Below are 16,973 nucleotides of genomic sequence, written 5' to 3'. Positions count from 1 at the left end.
ACAGACATGGTTCTGGTCTTTGGTGAACTGGGTTTCATGGTGCGTTCGAGTTCAAAGATGGCCGCACGCACATGGAAAGCAGTGACAGCTGCAAAAATAAACATTTTATTTTCTTTTTATGATGCTTTGGTATCTAATTAAAGCAGCTGCTTTTGTGGACAAACCTTTAGAAAACAGGTCTTGAGTTTTTCATACTGGCAGCCATTTTGAAATGACCTCTGAGTATCTGAGACCCAGTTCCAACTTTAGCAGTTCTGTTGTCGAGTTTCAGTTGAAACTGAAAAATCCAGACTACCCAGAACAAACTGAATGCACCGTAACTTAAATAGACCGTATAGAATCAAATTAAACATTTAATAATCAATAATGCTGTTAAAAATACAAAATCATAATCATTTTGAATTGATTTAGATTAAATCAGTCTACATTTGTCTCGGTGCTTTTATGTTTTTCATTTAGCAGCATCAGAACCATCTGTGGGCGAAATGGGTTTGACCCAATTGGGTCCAAACTGGTCCAGAGTGATGAGGACTTGGTATGGAGAAAACCCTCAATACCCGGGGTCAGAGGGCGGAGTCGGGTTTGGGACAGAACCCTGGTCTCCAGGAGGCCGAGGTCAGTATTACAGAACCGATCCTACGTATCAGGAGCAGGGGGCGGGGCCAGATGTGAATAGTGGAATAAATAAATAAACAGCACCTTATTATGAGATATTGTACAGGTGCGTCTTTGATCGTGGCTCAGAGAGCTCAGGTTGGTTCATGTTTCATTTATTTATTTATTCTCTGTTTAGTTTCTGTTCACCTTTTAAAATGGTCAAATAAGCTGTTTTAGAATCAACCCAATAAAAGCTTTGCTTACAAAAAATGCATTTTGGGTCCAGTGCTTCAAAAAACAGAAGATATTTGACATAAAATGGTGTCATATTTCTGATTTCCAATTTTTGTTTTTGTCTCAGGACATTTATTTAAATTTAAGATGACACAAATAAACACAAAATACAGTTTTTAAATATTTATTGTGAAGTTAGAAAAAGACCTGGACGGCCCATAGGAAAGGGTTAGCTCCTAGTTAGCATCTCGTCAGCGCCGGTTGTCCTGCCTCACATGGGGAACAGCAGATGACCGCTGAAGGTGCAGATGTGGTTTTCATCGTCGTAGACGACATGGCCGGACCAGAGACGAACAAACACGACATCTCCGGCCTCCAGCAGCAGCGAGGCGCCGTTAGACGCACTGCTGAAGCCCAACACCAGATAATCACCTGAGGTCAAGTCGTTCCTCGCAGTGAAAACCTGCTGGTCATTCTTCACTAACGAGGTTATTGTGTTTTCATTGTTGTTGACGCCGATGTACCACTGAAAGTGGTAAACTCCTCTCAGTGGGGCGGTAAAAACTCCTGCAGGACAAACAGAGGAATCCTCTCAGTTTCTCTACTTCTGGTAGAACAGCAGCTTGTTTCTGTTGTTACCTGTCTGCGGGTTGTAGGCGTCTCCGATGTTTGTGACGACGTGTTTGAAGACCAAGGTGGTGGGTTTAAGGACGGGTCCAGTAGTTCGAGAACCCTGAGCCAACAAAGAGGCTGAAAAAGCCACTTTGTTGGCTGAAACTGAGCAGAAAAATTCTGTTTTCAGCTTTCATGTTTCATTACTTCAAATGCTAAACAATCAGATTTTCTTGTACCTTGAAGTTGCTGCTTTAGATTGTCAGCCAGAGAAATCAGATTCTTCTCTTGAGCGTCTACCTGAACCCGCTTCCACTCCTGTCCTACAGAAGAAAACAGATGATGTTTCCGTACATGCATTTAGAAGAAAGTAGAAGCATTGTGCATAGAAAGTTTATTAAATGTGGAAAGCTCTTAGATCTCTACCTTCAGTTTTCTCTGTCAGTGTGGTTATTTCATCTTTCTCCTTCCTCCAAGTTCTCATCTTCTTCAGTTTTGTTCCTTGCTCTAAAAATCAACCACCAATAACTGTAAGCTTGACTTGATTTGGCTTGAGACATTAAGAAAATATATTAATCTGAAAACAGGATCCGTTCCTCACCTTCAGTCTCCTGCTCTAGAACAGAGACTTTGCTCTTCAGGGCAGCCAGGGCAGCGGCCATCTTTGCCAGGGCAGTGTGGACGTTCTCCTCAGGATGGACAGCAGAGATCTCTCTGTCTGAGTCCATCTGATTCATGGAAACAGAGGAGAAGAGAAGAAACAGCAGGAAAACCAGGGCCACCTTCATCCTCATGGTGAAAATCCAGAGCTGTGGCGACTGCAGACCTGATGGAGATTTAAATGCTGCAGCTGGAGTGAAGGAAAGGCGGGTCTGAGGTCAGGAGGTCACTTCCTGTGATTCATGGACTTCAGTTCATAACAGATGGAGAAAACATTCATGCAGAAACATGTTGCAAGAAGCCTTGATCTAAAGGATCTCAGTGTTTTGGCCGTTTTTCAGTTTTCCAGACATTTGTTCAAGATTCATGATGCATAGAAGTTGAATGCTGCTTCTCCATGTTGGGACTGGATGCAGAGCAGAACCAGAACCAGGAGACCTGACAGGCCTACAGTTTGATCCAGCAGCATCAGCAGCAGATCTTTATAAACTACCAACAGTATTTTGATGTCTCTTCTCTCAGAAGAACTGGTGTGATGTTCTCCATCTTCCTGGTTTTAGTCAGAATGCCAGCAGCAGCGTTCTGGATCAGCTGCAGCTGGACCATCGATTTTTTTTTGACACAAATGTGAAGGATTGCCAAAAATCCTTCACAAGCATTTTCTACAAATATTTTCCCTGTAATAAACTCCAACACACTGAAGACCCATAGAGAAGAGATTGCATGAAATAATAAATGCAAATAAATGGCAGTTAATTAGGGTTCCTGCAGACTGCAAAGTCTGGATAAGAACAGTTTTACATAAATCTCCCTTTTCCAGAATTATCTAGAATAAAATAGACAGAAAAGAATAAAAATAATCTTTATGGTCCCACAGTTCAGGTATACCAGCAGCAAAGAAACCAAAGCATGTAGGTTCAAACATAGAAAAGTATTTAAAATACATAAAATGAATGTTCTGCAACGTAAAAACAAGATTTTAACATAAAATACTGTGCAATTATCAGAAATAGTATAATTTGATCCAATTGATTGTAGAAAACATCTGAAACAAACATCCATGTTTGTTTTTGCATTACATGTCAAACTGCCAGCAATGTGCCAGAATAAGGAATTGTCGATTAACAGAATTTATCTAAAATAATTTTTTGAGACATTTATAATTTCTGTTTGATTTTATTCTTACGATTTTGTGACGTTTATCAAAAATACAAATTAATCTAAAAACATGGCATTGATATTAAAAAACAGTGATACTCACTTTTATTTGTAGTTGGTTTGATGCTTTTTAGCCTTTAAACTGTCAGTTTCAAACTGTGTGTAAATTAGATTATTTTCAGAAACTAAAAACCTTAATGATTACATTTGCTAAAAAATAAAAATAGATAAATAATGCAAAAAACAGAAACTTTGTGCTAATTAATATGTTGCAGAACGTAAAGTTAACAAACCCCAAACAATTGAAAACAGTTTTTAGTCAAATATGTGAAATTTGGGTCACATCTTAAATCTAAATGAGAATCTGGATGTTAACTTGGTTTCAGTGTGAATGTCTGAGGCTAAAAGGCAAAGAAATAAAATATAATTCATGTGACTGAATGTCACATGAATTATATGTGAGATCCAAGACTCACTGATGTGAAGCAGGACATCAGTGAGTCTTGCTTCACCGTTCAGACGGAGGTCGTGAACTTCCTGTTCTGTTTGGCCGCTGGTGAGAGCTCAGGGTGGAGACGACAACGCCTCATGGTTGGGAAAGGTTTTGTTTTTCTCATGTTCTCTTCAAGCTCCACCGTGTCCAACCTTTGAAAAAAAGTCTCCCTTTGGGGTCGAAAGGCAAGCATGAACGAATTCTGAGAAAGGATGAACTTCAGCCTTTTTACTAGAGGCAGAGTTTCATTCAGGCCTAAAAGTCCAACCCAACTCGGCCCAAAGCCTGTAGCCATTGTGTCTGAGCCTGACCTGACTAACTCACTATAAGCCTGAGATTAAAACCTGGTGATGTGAGGGAGCTGGGTGGATGAAGCACCAACCATCTGACAGGTTAGGAGGAAGCTGAAGCTCCGCTCCAGCCTCAGACTTTAGACTCCAGCAGGTTTTCTTCCAGCTCCATCTCCCATCAACTCTCACCATCTTCCCTGCTCCTGCTGAAGACAGGTTGACTGATAGTTGCCCCGTGGACAGGTTACTGTGGGTCATTTGGTCCGGAGTCTCCATCTTGGCTGATCTCTGATCGGAGCTCTCCTTGTTCAACCTGGATGTTAAGCTGGACTTTGACTAGGCCTTGTCTAGGTAGGTTTCCAGTTGGGCCAGACTCTTTCCATTTCCAAATGATGGCTGAGCAGTGAGACGTTCAAATCTTGGTAAATCTTTTGAACAGGAGTGCCCAACGTTGGTCCTTGAGGCCCTTGAGGGCCGGCATCCTGCCTGTTTTAATTTTCTCCCTGGTCTAACGCACCTGGATCCAATGATGGCTCGTTAGAAGCCCTAAGGAGAACACTGACATGCTGAGGAGGTTGCAACTACCACCAGGCAGAGAACTAAAACATGCAGGATGCCGGCCCTCGAGGATCAACTTTGGGCACCCCTGCTTTTGAATCATCAAAATGCTTTGAGTCACGTATGATTTTCTTTCTACTTCACAATTATATTCCACTTTGTGTTGGTTTTTCAAGTCAAATTCAAATTAAATATATTAATGTTTGTGGTTGTAATGTGAGAAAATATGGAAAAGTTAAAGGGGTGTGAAAGCTTTTGTCAGCCCCTGTAAATATGGTTCTGCAGTAAAATAAGTTAAAAATGATTAAGCCGACTTGTGATCAGTTAAATCTAGTCAAAACGCTTGTCTGACAGAGTAGAAATGAAGCAATCCTTTTCTCTTCACCTCCTCCTGTGGATGTCCCACCCGAGCCGGTGTTATAGCTAAACACCTGCTGTCTGCATCCTCCCATCGATCATGAAGTACAATGTAAAAAAATCCAGGGTTCTTACAGAAACTGGAGATCAGACCGAAATGTGGTTTTGAACATTCAGAGTCATATTACAAAGTCGGCCTTCTAGCAACTGAAGAACATTTCCAGGATTACATGACTAACGTCCGAGTGTTAGAGAAACTCAGCTGTGTGTTTCTCTGTAGTCACATTGGTTCAGTGTCTTCTTTACAACACTGTTGTTAGTTTATAAAGCACTAAAACGGTTTAGCACCAAAATACATTAAACGTTTCTGTTAGGTAACCGCAGCAAACAGTGGCATCTTGGGTTTGAGTTTCCATAGCAACCTGCAGGCTACATGTAAATAGTTTAATTTAATCCTACCATAATAAACACAAACATCATCTCCACTCAGACTCAGGATTCAGATTTTCAGTTATAAACACTGAAGTGTGTCTAGTGAAGCAACATGTGGAGAAGAACCTCACTGTGTACGGTGGAGGATGAATGATGCTGCGGGTCGACTTTCTTCCAAAGTCCTTGGGGACTTTGATAGCAGTGAGTTATGGACTCATTGACAGCAGGACCTTTGGACAAAAATCCGACTCAAACAACCAACACAGACATTCTTTGATGCGCTTTATTATCTGAACCCAAACAGAAGAGAAGGAAATGTTGCACATCTGAACAGAAGAAATCAGGATTTACGGATGAAATCTGATCATCTGGATGCAGATTAGGAATAGTTAAACTTTTAGAGACTTTTCTCTACAGCCTGACAGGCAGATGATCAGGGATGGCCTGAAACCAGACGGCCCTGACTGAGGTTAGCATCTTGCTAGCGTCTCGTTAGCGCTGGTTGTCCTGTCTCACATGGGGAACAGCAGATGACCGCTGAAGGAGGAGATGTGGCTTTCATCGTCGTGGGCAGCATGGTTGTACCACAAACGAACAGACACGACGTCTCCGGCCTCCAGCAGCAGCGAGACGCCGTTAGACGCACTTTCATAGCCTAAAACCCCGAGCTCCCTTGCAGTGAAAAAGGAGTCATTGTCATTCTTCACCAACTGGGCTATTGTACTTTCATCGTTGTTGACGGCGATGTACAACTCAAAGTGGTAAGCTCCTCTCAGTGGGGCGGTAAAAACTCCTGCAGGACAAACAGAGGAATCCTTTCAGTTTCTCTACTTCTGGTAGAACAGCAGCTTGTTTCTGTTGTTACCTGTCTGCGGGTTGTAGGCGTCTCCGATGTTTGTGACGACGTGCTTGAAGACCAAAGTGGTGTCTCTAAGGACGGGTCCAGTAGTTCCAGAACCCTGAGCCAACAAAGAGGCTGAAAAAGCCACTTTGTTGGCTGAACCTGAGCAGAAATGTTCTGTTATTTCACCCAGTAAAAAGCTGAAAAATCGGACTTTGTGTTTTTGCAGTACCGTTAAGCTGCTGCTTTAGCTTGTCCACCAGAGAAATCAGATCCTTCTCATGAGCGTCCGTCTGGACAAGTTTCCACTCCTGTTCTGAACAAAAGACAGAAGAGGTTTCCATCCTATTATTTACATACATTCAGAACAAAGCAGAAGCATTGTGTATAAAATGTTCATTATATTCGCAAAACTTTTAAAATCTCTACCTTCAATCTTATTCCTCAGTGTGGATATTTCATCATTCTGCTGCTCCCTCCAGGTCGTCACATTCTCCAGCTTTTCTCCTTTTTCTAAAAATCAACCAAAAATACTTGTAAGCTTTCAAACAGAGATAAAATTATTAATCTGAAAACAGAAGCCGTTCCTCACCTTCAGTCTCCTGCTCTAGAACAGAGACTTTGCTCTTCAGGGCAGCCAGGGCAGCGGCCATCTTTGCCAGGGCAGTGTGGACGTTCTCCTCAGGATGGACAGCAGAGATCTCTCTGTCTGAGTCCATCTGATTCATGGAAACAGAGGAGAAGAGAAGAAACAGCAGGAAAACCAGGGCCACCTTCATCCTCATGGTGAAAATCCAGAGCTGTGGCGACTGCAGACCTGATGGAGATTTAAATGCTGCAGCTGGAGTGAAGGAAAGGCGGGTCTGAGGTCAGGAGGTCACTTCCTGTGATTCATGGACTTTAGTTCATAACAGTTGGAGAAAACATTCATGCAGAAACATGTTGCAAGAGTAAAAGTGGCGTAAGAGCATGATGCTTCCACCTCCATGCCCGTGTGATGCGTTCAGGTAACGCTCAGTATTTCTCCTTGATGCCACAGCAGCTTATTTTAGTCTCATCAGAAACCAGAACTTTCTCTCTAACCTGTCCTGAAGAGTTTGGACTCAGAGAGACCTTTAGTTCTGTCTGCTATTGTCTGTCACTAAAACCACATTCATTACATTTAGAACGACACCAGAGGAGTTCTTGGTGACTTCTGGATCAGAACCAGACGTCAGTGTTGGTTTCCACTTTTCATACTTTTTCTCTTTCTGGTTCAGAATCTAAAAATGACCGTCCCGAAGCTCCACAGGTGGTTCTGCATTGTAAAAAAAAACAAAATCATAAAATTTATGGTAAAAAACTGTAAAATACTAACAGCTACAGACCGTAACATCCAAAGCATTTTGTTATCGTAGAAAATAAACGGAGTTACCATCACTCAACTGATATAAATTTCTCATTTATGAAAAGTAGAAAACACAGAAGTTTATTGTGAAAACTTCTGTGTTTTCTGTGAAAATCTTAGAAATTGTAAAATAAAATTCATAGCATCCGCTGACGGTCAAGTCACGTGACCAACCACCTCGTTACTGTCGTTCCCAAACTCGTCCATTTTCCTATAATACAGCTGACTGTAGGATATTTAGGAGCGAGGAAATTTCACGAGTGGATTTGTTGCACATCCTATCACAGTTCCACACTGAGATTCACTGAGATCATGGGAGAGAAACATTCGCTCACTAATGTTTGTAAAAACGGTCTGCATGCCGAGCTGCTTCACTTAGACGCCTGTGGCCACGGAAGTGATTGAACACCTGATTTTGATCATTTCAATGGGTGAACAAATACTTTTGGCAATATAGTGTAAAGTATCTTCGGTAATGAAGTCGAGGTTAAATTTGTTTTTCCAGAATCCGGTCTTGTCTGATTCGATCCCAACAACAGACTTGGACACAGTTTACCCTGGAGCTTAAAGAAAACATCAGAAATGCCCAACCATGAGGCGTCGTCGTCTCCACCTCCGTCTGTTCAGTACCGACCAAGTGAAACAGGAACTTCATGACCTCCATCTGAACAGAGAACGAAGACTTCCCTATGGCAAATATCACAGTCACTTTCTTTGGCTTTTAACCTCAAACGTTCACACTGAAACCAGGTTGCCATGAAAAAGTTCAGTCTCTGCTATCCATTCCTGCAGATTAAAACGACGCTCATATCAAAGGTTATCATCAATTATTCAACCCAGCTTGCTTTGCTCTGTTACTAAATGCTGGGGTTGAGGCTCGATATGAGGATTGATGTTCATATCCATTGTTTTTGTAATGTTTAGTTTAAAATCCATTTGAACAAACCACTGAACAACGTCAATAACAGGTTCATGTTCATCCTGCAGCAGATTAATATGACGGTTACTGTGTCGTTTGTAGAGTTCAGGATGCTGACAGTCGTTTATGTAGGAACAAAAAAGGAGGGGGACAAAACACAGCCCTGTGGAACACCAATAGAAGAAAGGAGACATAAATACTTACATTGACCAGCTGAGGTCTGTGCATTAAGAAGTCCATGGCTGTTAAACCAGGACCAGTGAAAAACTGAGTTAAAGGTTTATGTAATTTAAGGTTTTATTGCATTGAAAACAGAAGTTTAGAGTGAGTTTTTGAATCTTCCAGATGTTTATGGAGCAGGTTCAGCAGAGTGATGGCAGCATCCTCCACATCCTGTTCTATACGCAAACTGCAGCAGATCCAAGTTGTTCTCAGCGTTAAGCAGAAGTTCCTTTTTCATAAGTCCTTCAAATGTCTTCATTACTGAGGATGTTAAGACAAGAAGATCATTTAGCTCTTTGGCAGCTTTACATTTACAAGAACAAATCTTTTCCATTTAATGGGAAACTTTTCCAGTTCCAGGGAGTTTAAAAATATACTGGCATCAAAGGAAGAGAAATACTGAGCGTTACCTGAACGCATCACACGGGCATGGAGGTGGAAGCATCATGCTCTTACGCCACTTTTACTCTTGCAACATGTTTCTGCATGAATGTTTTCCTCCATCTGTTATGAACTAAAGTCCATGAATCACAGGAAGTGACCTCCTGACCTCAGACCCGCCTTTCCTTCACTCCAGCTGCAGCATTTAAATCTCCATCAGGTCTGCAGTCGCCACAGCTCTGGATTTTCACCATGAGGATGAAGGTGGCCCTGGTTTTCCTGCTGTTTCTTCTCTTCTCCTCTGTTTCCATGAATCAGATGGACTCAGACAGAGAGATCTCTGCTGTCCATCCTGAGGAGAACGTCCACACTGCCCTGGCAAAGATGGCCGCTGCCCTGGCTGCCCTGAAGAGCAAAGTCTCTGTTCTAGAGCAGGAGACTGAAGGTGAGGAACGGCTCCTGTTTTCAGATTTGAGCTCAGTTTGAGCGTCTCAAAGAGATGATGCAGCCAAATCAAGCTTACAGTTGTTTTACTTTTCAGAGCAAAAAGAAGAGCTGGAGAATGTGACGACCTGGAGGGAACAGAAGAAGGATGAAATATCCACACTGAAGAATAAAGTTGAAGGTACAGATCTTCCACATTTAGTGAACATTTTTGTCCACAATGTTCTACTGTAACATCATCTGTTGTTTCTGTAGGACAGGAGTGGAAGCGGGTTCAGGTAGACGCTCAAGAGAAGAATCTGATTTCTCTGACTGACAATCTAAAGCAGCAACTTCAAGGTACAAGAAAATCTGATTGTTTAGCATTTGAAGTAATGAAACATGAAAGCTGAAAACAGAATGTTTCTGCTCAGTTTCAGCCAACAAAGTGGCTTTTTCAGCCTCTTTGTTGAATGAGACTGATGGATATACCGGACCCTTCGCTAAACACACCACCTTGGTCTTCAAACACGTCGTCACAAACATCGGAGACGCCTACAACCCGCAGACAGGTAACAACAGAAACAAGCTGTTGTTCTACCAGAAGTAGAGAAACTGAGAGGATTCCTCTGTTTGTCCTGCAGGAGTTTTTACTGCCCCACTGAGAGGAGCTTACCACTTTGAGTTGTACATCAGCGCCTACCATGATGAAACCACAGCAGCTGTGTTGGTGAAAAATGACCAGCAGGTTTTCAGTGCATGGGAGTACAGAGGCTTTTTCTCGACCACGAATGGTTACACGGCCACCAGTAGTGCTTCTAATGGCGCCTCACTGCTGCTGGAGGAAGGAGACGCCGTTTCTGTTCGTCTGTTTCCCCTCTGTGTCATATTCGACTACAGCCTGCACATCTCCTCCTTCAGCGGTCATCTGCTGTTCCCCATGTGAGACAGGACAACCAGCGCTAACGAGATGCTAACCTCAGCCAGGGCCGTCTGGTTTCAGGCCATCCCTGATCATCTGCCTGTCAGGCTGTAGAGCAAAGTCTCTAAAAGTTTAACTATTCCTAATCTGCATCCAGATGATCAGATTTCATCTGTAAATCCTGATTTCTTCCTGTTCAGATGTGCAACATTTCCTTCTCTTCTGTTTGGGTTCAGATAATAAAGCGTATCAAAGCATGTCTGTGTTGGTTGTTTGAGTCGGATTTTTGTCCAAAGGTCCTGCTGTCAATGAGTCCATAACTCACTGCTATCAAAGTCCCCAAGGACTTTGGAAGAAAGTCGACCCGCAGCATCATTCATCCTCCACCGTACACAGTGAGGTTCTTCTCCACATGTTGCTTCACTAGACACACTTCAGTGTTTATAACTGAAAATCTGAATCCTGAGTCTGAGTGGAGATGATGTTTGTGTTTATTATGGTAGGACACCGTTTGCTCCCATGCAGGCTGCTTGCTTTTGGGATGTAGCCTACAGGTTGCTATGGAAACTCATACACCCAAGATGTCTGTTTCTAACAGAAGTCTCGCTGATCATTCTGCTCACTCTGATAAGCTGATGGATGTAAATATGGCTCCTCTTGCAGCTGTGAGTCGCACCATATTTATGCCCCAGATAAACTAAACTGAATCAGATTAACTTCAGCATTTAAGGAAATGCTGCCAGCTGTTGATGTTGATTAATGAAATTACAGCTTAAAGCTGGTTACAAACTTAAACTGAGCACAACGAGACAAAGTTTTAGCAGAAAGCATCTGTATTTAAACCTTATCTGACAGATTTTAAATGGCACAGACACAGAAGGTGTGCAAGTATTGTTTATGGTTGTAATGAGACAAAATATGGGAAAGTTGTTCTGCAAACCACCTTAGATTACAAGTCTGTCGGTTTTAAATGCTTCACCCTAAAATGTGCGTCTGATTTTCAAACCTCTTTCTGCTGCTCACTAGGTGAGACGTGTTTCATCCAGGTGCTGAACGTCGGCATCAAAGTGAACATCTGTAGCTAGTTGTTGATGCTAATGAATTCAACTGCAGTTTAAAGCATAAAGGTAGGTTGACAACATAATGACATGTGAAGGAAAGTTTCAGAAAAAAGTCTGCAAACTAATTTTACAGCACCAACCCAAAACTGCTTTACTGTAAGAATATTAACAAACGCTTAAAAAAAACAGGAAGGCATGAAAATAAAGAATAAAAATGATGACATAGGCATTATGCAGATCAAAACTAAAACTGTCTGAATAAATTAGTGTCAGGTAGATTTTTAAACCTCAACAACGAATCAGTTTGTGAAGCTTTAACACTGGCAGCTTTAGGGAAGTTCAGGTTATGGTGAATCCGACCAGCAGAGGAAGGCTGACGCTGCGGCAGGTTCAGGGAGCAGACAGCCGTAGTTTTATTCAGGTTTTCAAATGTTCTGCTCAGCCTTCGACTCTACAGGCACACCACGCCGTTTTCTCCTCAGCAACTGGCCAACAGTTACACAGGAAGAGGCTTATGAATCCCCATACATGTATTAAACCAGCCGGCCCCTGAGAGAGATATATAGACACCCTTCTGTCAAATTTTAATCGGAGTTTGATGGATTAATTGATATTAATTGATATCAAACTCCGATTAAAATTTGACAGAAGGGTGTCTATATATCTCTCTTAAGTTAAAACATGATTAAAAAATGTAAGTTGTTTCACCTGGAGCCCAAGGAGGAGGGGAGAAACGGGAGGAGAGTAGAAAGGGGGGAGAGATTGAGGGGTAGACCAGGTCAGGGGTGGGGAGTGTAGGGAGAGGGGTGTGTGTGTGTGTCTTTGGGAGAAGGAGGGAAAGGGGTGTGTGTCTTTGGCAGGTGGAGGGAATGGGGTTGGTCGCTTGAATGGAGGGTGGTGGTGGAGGGGTGCGAAAAACAGCTTAAATTGATTGAACATTTAGATTAGTAGTTCTTCCCCAAACCTTGTCCTCAATCAAACTGACCTGCATTCTTTGACTTCAGCAAAACCCTGTTAATCAGACGTCAATTAAAGTCATGTGTGCTGAATTAGGGAAATGCCTAAAACTTGTAGGGCCTGGAGGACCAGTGCTGAAACACACTGACTTCGACGTTGGCATTTTATTTATTTGATGTCAACCACAAAACAACATCGATTCAATGACACATTTTCAATGTTAGTTAATTGGCTAGAATTGAATGATTGTTTGATGGTTGATCCAGCTTCTGTTGTCAGCCTTAACCATAAATTCAACTTTTGTGATCATAATTCAACATTGAATTAACATCTTTTGCCAACAAGCCAACAGCAAAGTGACTGTGTGGTTGGGAGATCCCACTCATGTAAATGGTCGGGGTGGACCGCTCCACTCCTTGTAGTAAGTTGTAGATGTTTTCGTGTCAATATATCACACACAAACTGTCTGTAAGAATTTTTATGAACAAGTAAGAAAATATACAGAAAGGAAGCAGCACTGACTATCAGTGTCATTAAAAATGTGATAACTCCTGCTCAGTAATAAAATGCTTTCACCCAGAGCTATGATGAGGAGGGGAAGGTGTGCGGCAAAACAGCTGACATTGATTCAACATTGATCAGATGTTGATCAGACATCGGCATTTCATTCATTAGATTTCAACCACAAAACAACATAGATTCAATGACACAGTTTCAACTGTTTGATTGGATGGTTGTTTGATGGTTGATCCACCGTCATTTGTCGACTTCAATCAAAAATCAACTATTCTAACTATAATTCAACGTTGATTTAACATCGTGTGCTATCTGGTAATGCAGTACTTTAGATAATAGTAGTTCAGGAAGGAGGTGGAGGAGATTAATTGTTTTCAATGATTATCTGTCTCATAACAAACTGTCATGACATGGTAACACAGCTTTAACAAATAAGGAGAAAACATGTTTTTTATTAAAGTTATATACTGCAGCATGAATAAAATGCAACTACATGGCATTTTTGAGAAGTTTTCTGATTGAACAATTCCAGCTCTTGGCAGGGCCCAGAAGTGAGCATAAAAGCTGAACCAAGCTTCAAGTCAGAAAAACTGAGTTATGAAATAAAGAAATAAAAAAGAAAATATAAGAATGTGATGACAAAAGGGACTCCACAATCAAAATTCCAATCTTCAAATATAAGCAATAATCCTGCATCCAGTGGAAGTGAGCTGAAGAAATAAAATAAAACATGACCATCCTTCTTATCCTTTTCAAAGAAAGTAAAGCAAGTAAAATAAAATACTGACCTTTTATTTACTGGATGCCATTTTTATATTTTAGTTTCTATAAACTTGTATTTTGGAACAATGCAAGAACATACATGAATCATATATTTGTATAAAACTGTATGTAAACTGTTTGTAAAGCCCACCACCCTCCATTCAAGTTTGATTAACCATCTGTAACAGCAATAAAGAGATTTGGTAAAACACAATGGGCATCGAGGTAAGGTCAGTGTCTGGCATAAAACAAGCTCCTGCAAGGAGGAGCCATAATGTTAAATTCCCACCACACTTTCTCACAAACTAAAACAGGACAAAAACAATATAATAGCAGAACTAGCATGACCTAGATTAAACATATTTCAATAATATGCAAAAGAAAACCATATCAACATATTTTATAAAATGCATAAATATATGCAAATCCAAATGTATGTCAGTTATGACATCACTCTCTCTGTGATGTCATAATATCATTCTCTTGTTGTGACATCATAAAACTGTCTCTAAGTACTTGAACTTTCCCAAGATCTTTCATTCGAGCACTGGAGAAAGACTGGAAGAGACCTTTCAAACTTTAAACATGGACAACAACCTGAGAGATGAAATTGAGGATTTTTATATCAGGGTTCAAAGGAGGAGATTACAACATTTGAATACAGAGGAGATGCTAGGTGAAATTACAGGTCTTATTAAAAAACTTAAAAGATCTTACAATTTAAACGAATCAGATCAGGATGAAATAGTGGAAGCTATTCTTGAAAATTTGAATCAAGAGCGGCAGCGTCCAAGCTGGAGCATGTGGGGCTTTTTATCAAATTGTGGAGAGTCGTTTGTGAGCGGGTTAAGTTTTGGCCTGGGTTTAGGGGCAGCTGCAGGCATTGCTATGATTATATGTACAAAACTTCTGTCCTAAACTGTCCTGTCCTCTTCTGAATCTGGATGGTGCTTGAGGAAGGGGTTCCCGTCGACCTGATCTTCCAGCTCTTGGGACGTGGAATGTCTCCTCTCTGGGAGAGATTGGGAGAGGGGTTCTTGCCTCAAGTGGAGGAGTTTAAGTATCTGGAGATCTTGTTCACAAATGAGGGAGAAAGGGAGCAGGAGATCGACAGGCGGATTGGGGCAGTGTCTGCTGTGAATGCTTTGGAATTCCCCCCGAGGAGCTGGAAGGAGTGGCTGCGGAGAGGGAAGTCTGGGCCTCCTTTCTGAAGCTGTTACCCCATGATCCAGAAACAGCAGAGGAAAATGGACGGTTGGACAGAGGTTTTTATCATGCAGTTTCTAAGGGCTCAGCATGTAAGAGGATGAGGAGGTTCTAAATACAATTTTACGAATGGTTTGTCACACTGCTCCTGGACAAAGGGTTTTTACAGGCACCACTCACCGACTGTAATGTTTAAAATTAAAAGAAAAATATTCCGCAAATACCAGGAAAATATACACAAATCCTAATCAATAATCTCTACTGTATCTGCTCCTTTCTTCTTCTTCTGCAGCCCCTGAATTAACAGGAACAACTGATGTTTGTTCGTTCTGTAAGAAAAAAAACAAAGTTTTGCTTCTTTTACATTGTTGTTTTTAGAACACACAAATGATACAGTACTTAATAAATTAAAATGAAAGTTGTTCATTTACATTATATTCATTTAGCCACAAAAGGAAAGTTATTAGTTATACTCTACAATTCAGAGGGGAAAAGGTTTTAGACATGTTAATGAGATCCAATTTTTTTCAAAGTTTTGACAAACCTTAAAGTCTCTTCAGCTCGTGGAGTCGTTTCAGTAAAGTTAGCGTTCGTGGAGGGAAACTTGCTGTCGCTGTTCTGCTCAGTCAGAAAGTTACTAACGTCAGAAAAATCTGCTGTCATGTCATGAGCTGGAAAAAAAAATCAACAAGCATGTTTGCAAAAATAGAAGTAGTTTCAGTTAAGACTTAAAAAATTGTTTTATGATTTTGGTTATGGTTGTAGAATTTAAACTGAGGTAACACTAAACAATAAATCGTTGGGTAGAAAGTGTGAAAAAGAGGAGATATTAAAGACATGGTAACCTAAATGGCTGTAAATGCATCCATTGTTGAAAATGAATCAAACACATGTAACAGTGTAATGATTCACCTCTTTGCAACACTTTGAGTCACCAAGCTTTATGCTTTCCAAACCGTTGCTATTTGGTCAGTTTGATTTCAGAAGAGCCGATGACATTTTTTATTACAGAAACATAAAATGTACTCATCTTTAAGATGACTAGATCGAGACTCACTGCGTACACTGATGGCGATGAGTTCAGCCAAAAGTAAAACATTCAGGATTCCCAAAGCCACGCAGAGGCAGAGCCTCTCTTTGCTCGAACCTTAACAAAAACCTGAACCTTAGCTAAATGTAATTAAATACATACTAGATTTATTTGAAACTTTATTCTTACCTGTGTTATTAGATGCAGTTTGTCAAACAGGCTCCATGTTGACGTAAATTTCCTCCATCGCTTCAGACTTTCTGCTGGCTTTTAACATTGACTATAAAATCCACGGCAGTCGTGGAACTAAGTGAAAAACTGTGGGAAAGAGGTGAGATGTGTCTGGTGTTCAACATAAAAAGTAACATATTTTAGAGATGTTCTTAATGTCAGAAACACTGACATTAAGAAACAACAACCCCCGAATTGCATTATTATCAAACTTCTATAACCGCTGGATCAAATAATTATGAAATTCTGCGTATTTATTCATAGTTTAAAGATATATACTTTTAGGGCTGCCATTTAGTAAAAAGCTGCATGAGCTGTCAACTAGTGTCTAAAACTCAGGCACCATGTCTTCTGAGGGAGATCAACAGTTTGACAAATAGCTTGCTTTGTGAAGCACCGCCTCACTGGGAGGGAATCGAAAGGCTAACATGCCAATCAGGTGCAAGTTGGGCGGGTTAAAGTAAGAGAAACCAGATACTGCATTCATAGCATGAAGAAGACCAGCAAGCAAAGCTTTCACAGAATGAATTCTATAGAATATCAGAGTACATGAGATACAGGATAGAAGATTTGACTGAATCAAGACATTGTCCAGAAGTTCAGACTGGGAAGCAAACTGGAACATTGCTAGCCAAGTATGTGGAGCAGGAAAATAGGTTGTGGTTACTTAAATTTATGCAAACCAATTGCCTCAAAAGATTCAATTACTGCAACATGTAAAAGA

General features: G+C 40.9%; 3 protein-coding genes and 1 long non-coding RNA gene across 4 annotated transcripts; 1 reads left to right on the top strand and 3 right to left on the bottom strand.

Moving 5' to 3' along the window:
- Window positions 1–999: 999 nt before the first annotated feature.
- LOC103476352 (cerebellin-2-like) lies at window positions 1,000–2,298 on the bottom strand. Its single transcript, XM_081615547.1, has 5 exons — window positions 2,045–2,298; window positions 1,870–1,950; window positions 1,683–1,766; window positions 1,471–1,608; window positions 1,000–1,398 (listed from the first exon to the last, which is right to left on the bottom strand). Exons 1-5 carry the CDS (start codon window positions 2,235–2,237, stop codon window positions 1,103–1,105), a joined length of 792 nt encoding a protein of 263 aa, XP_081471673.1. The 5' UTR covers window positions 2,238–2,298; the 3' UTR covers window positions 1,000–1,102.
- Window positions 2,299–5,656: 3,358 nt separating this feature from the next.
- On the bottom strand, window positions 5,657–7,075 carry LOC145554838 (complement C1q-like protein 2). Its single transcript, XM_081615543.1, has 5 exons — window positions 6,825–7,075; window positions 6,662–6,745; window positions 6,465–6,548; window positions 6,257–6,394; window positions 5,657–6,184 (listed from the first exon to the last, which is right to left on the bottom strand). Exons 1-5 carry the CDS (start codon window positions 7,015–7,017, stop codon window positions 5,904–5,906), a joined length of 780 nt encoding a protein of 259 aa, XP_081471669.1. The 5' UTR covers window positions 7,018–7,075; the 3' UTR covers window positions 5,657–5,903.
- A 2,255-nt stretch (window positions 7,076–9,330) lies between these two features.
- On the top strand, window positions 9,331–10,743 carry LOC145554837 (cerebellin-2-like). Its single transcript, XM_081615542.1, has 5 exons — window positions 9,331–9,586; window positions 9,683–9,766; window positions 9,841–9,924; window positions 9,999–10,136; window positions 10,209–10,743. The coding sequence occupies exons 1-5, from the start codon at window positions 9,394–9,396 to the stop codon at window positions 10,508–10,510; spliced, it is 801 nt and encodes a 266-aa protein (XP_081471668.1). The 5' UTR covers window positions 9,331–9,393; the 3' UTR covers window positions 10,511–10,743.
- A 3,644-nt stretch (window positions 10,744–14,387) lies between these two features.
- LOC145554923 (uncharacterized) lies at window positions 14,388–16,748 on the bottom strand. Its single transcript, XR_014090977.1, has 3 exons — window positions 16,208–16,748; window positions 15,533–15,659; window positions 14,388–15,317 (listed from the first exon to the last, which is right to left on the bottom strand). It is a non-coding gene; the product is annotated as an uncharacterized LOC145554923 (long non-coding RNA).
- Window positions 16,749–16,973: the final 225 nt, after the last annotated feature.

Source organism: Poecilia reticulata, chromosome 14, assembly GCF_904066995.2.
Source record: "Poecilia reticulata chromosome 14, P_reticulata-male-v2, whole genome shotgun sequence".
NCBI lineage: Eukaryota > Metazoa > Chordata > Actinopteri > Cyprinodontiformes > Poeciliidae > Poecilia > Poecilia reticulata.
This window is presented reverse-complemented; position numbering and strand designations above follow the sequence as displayed.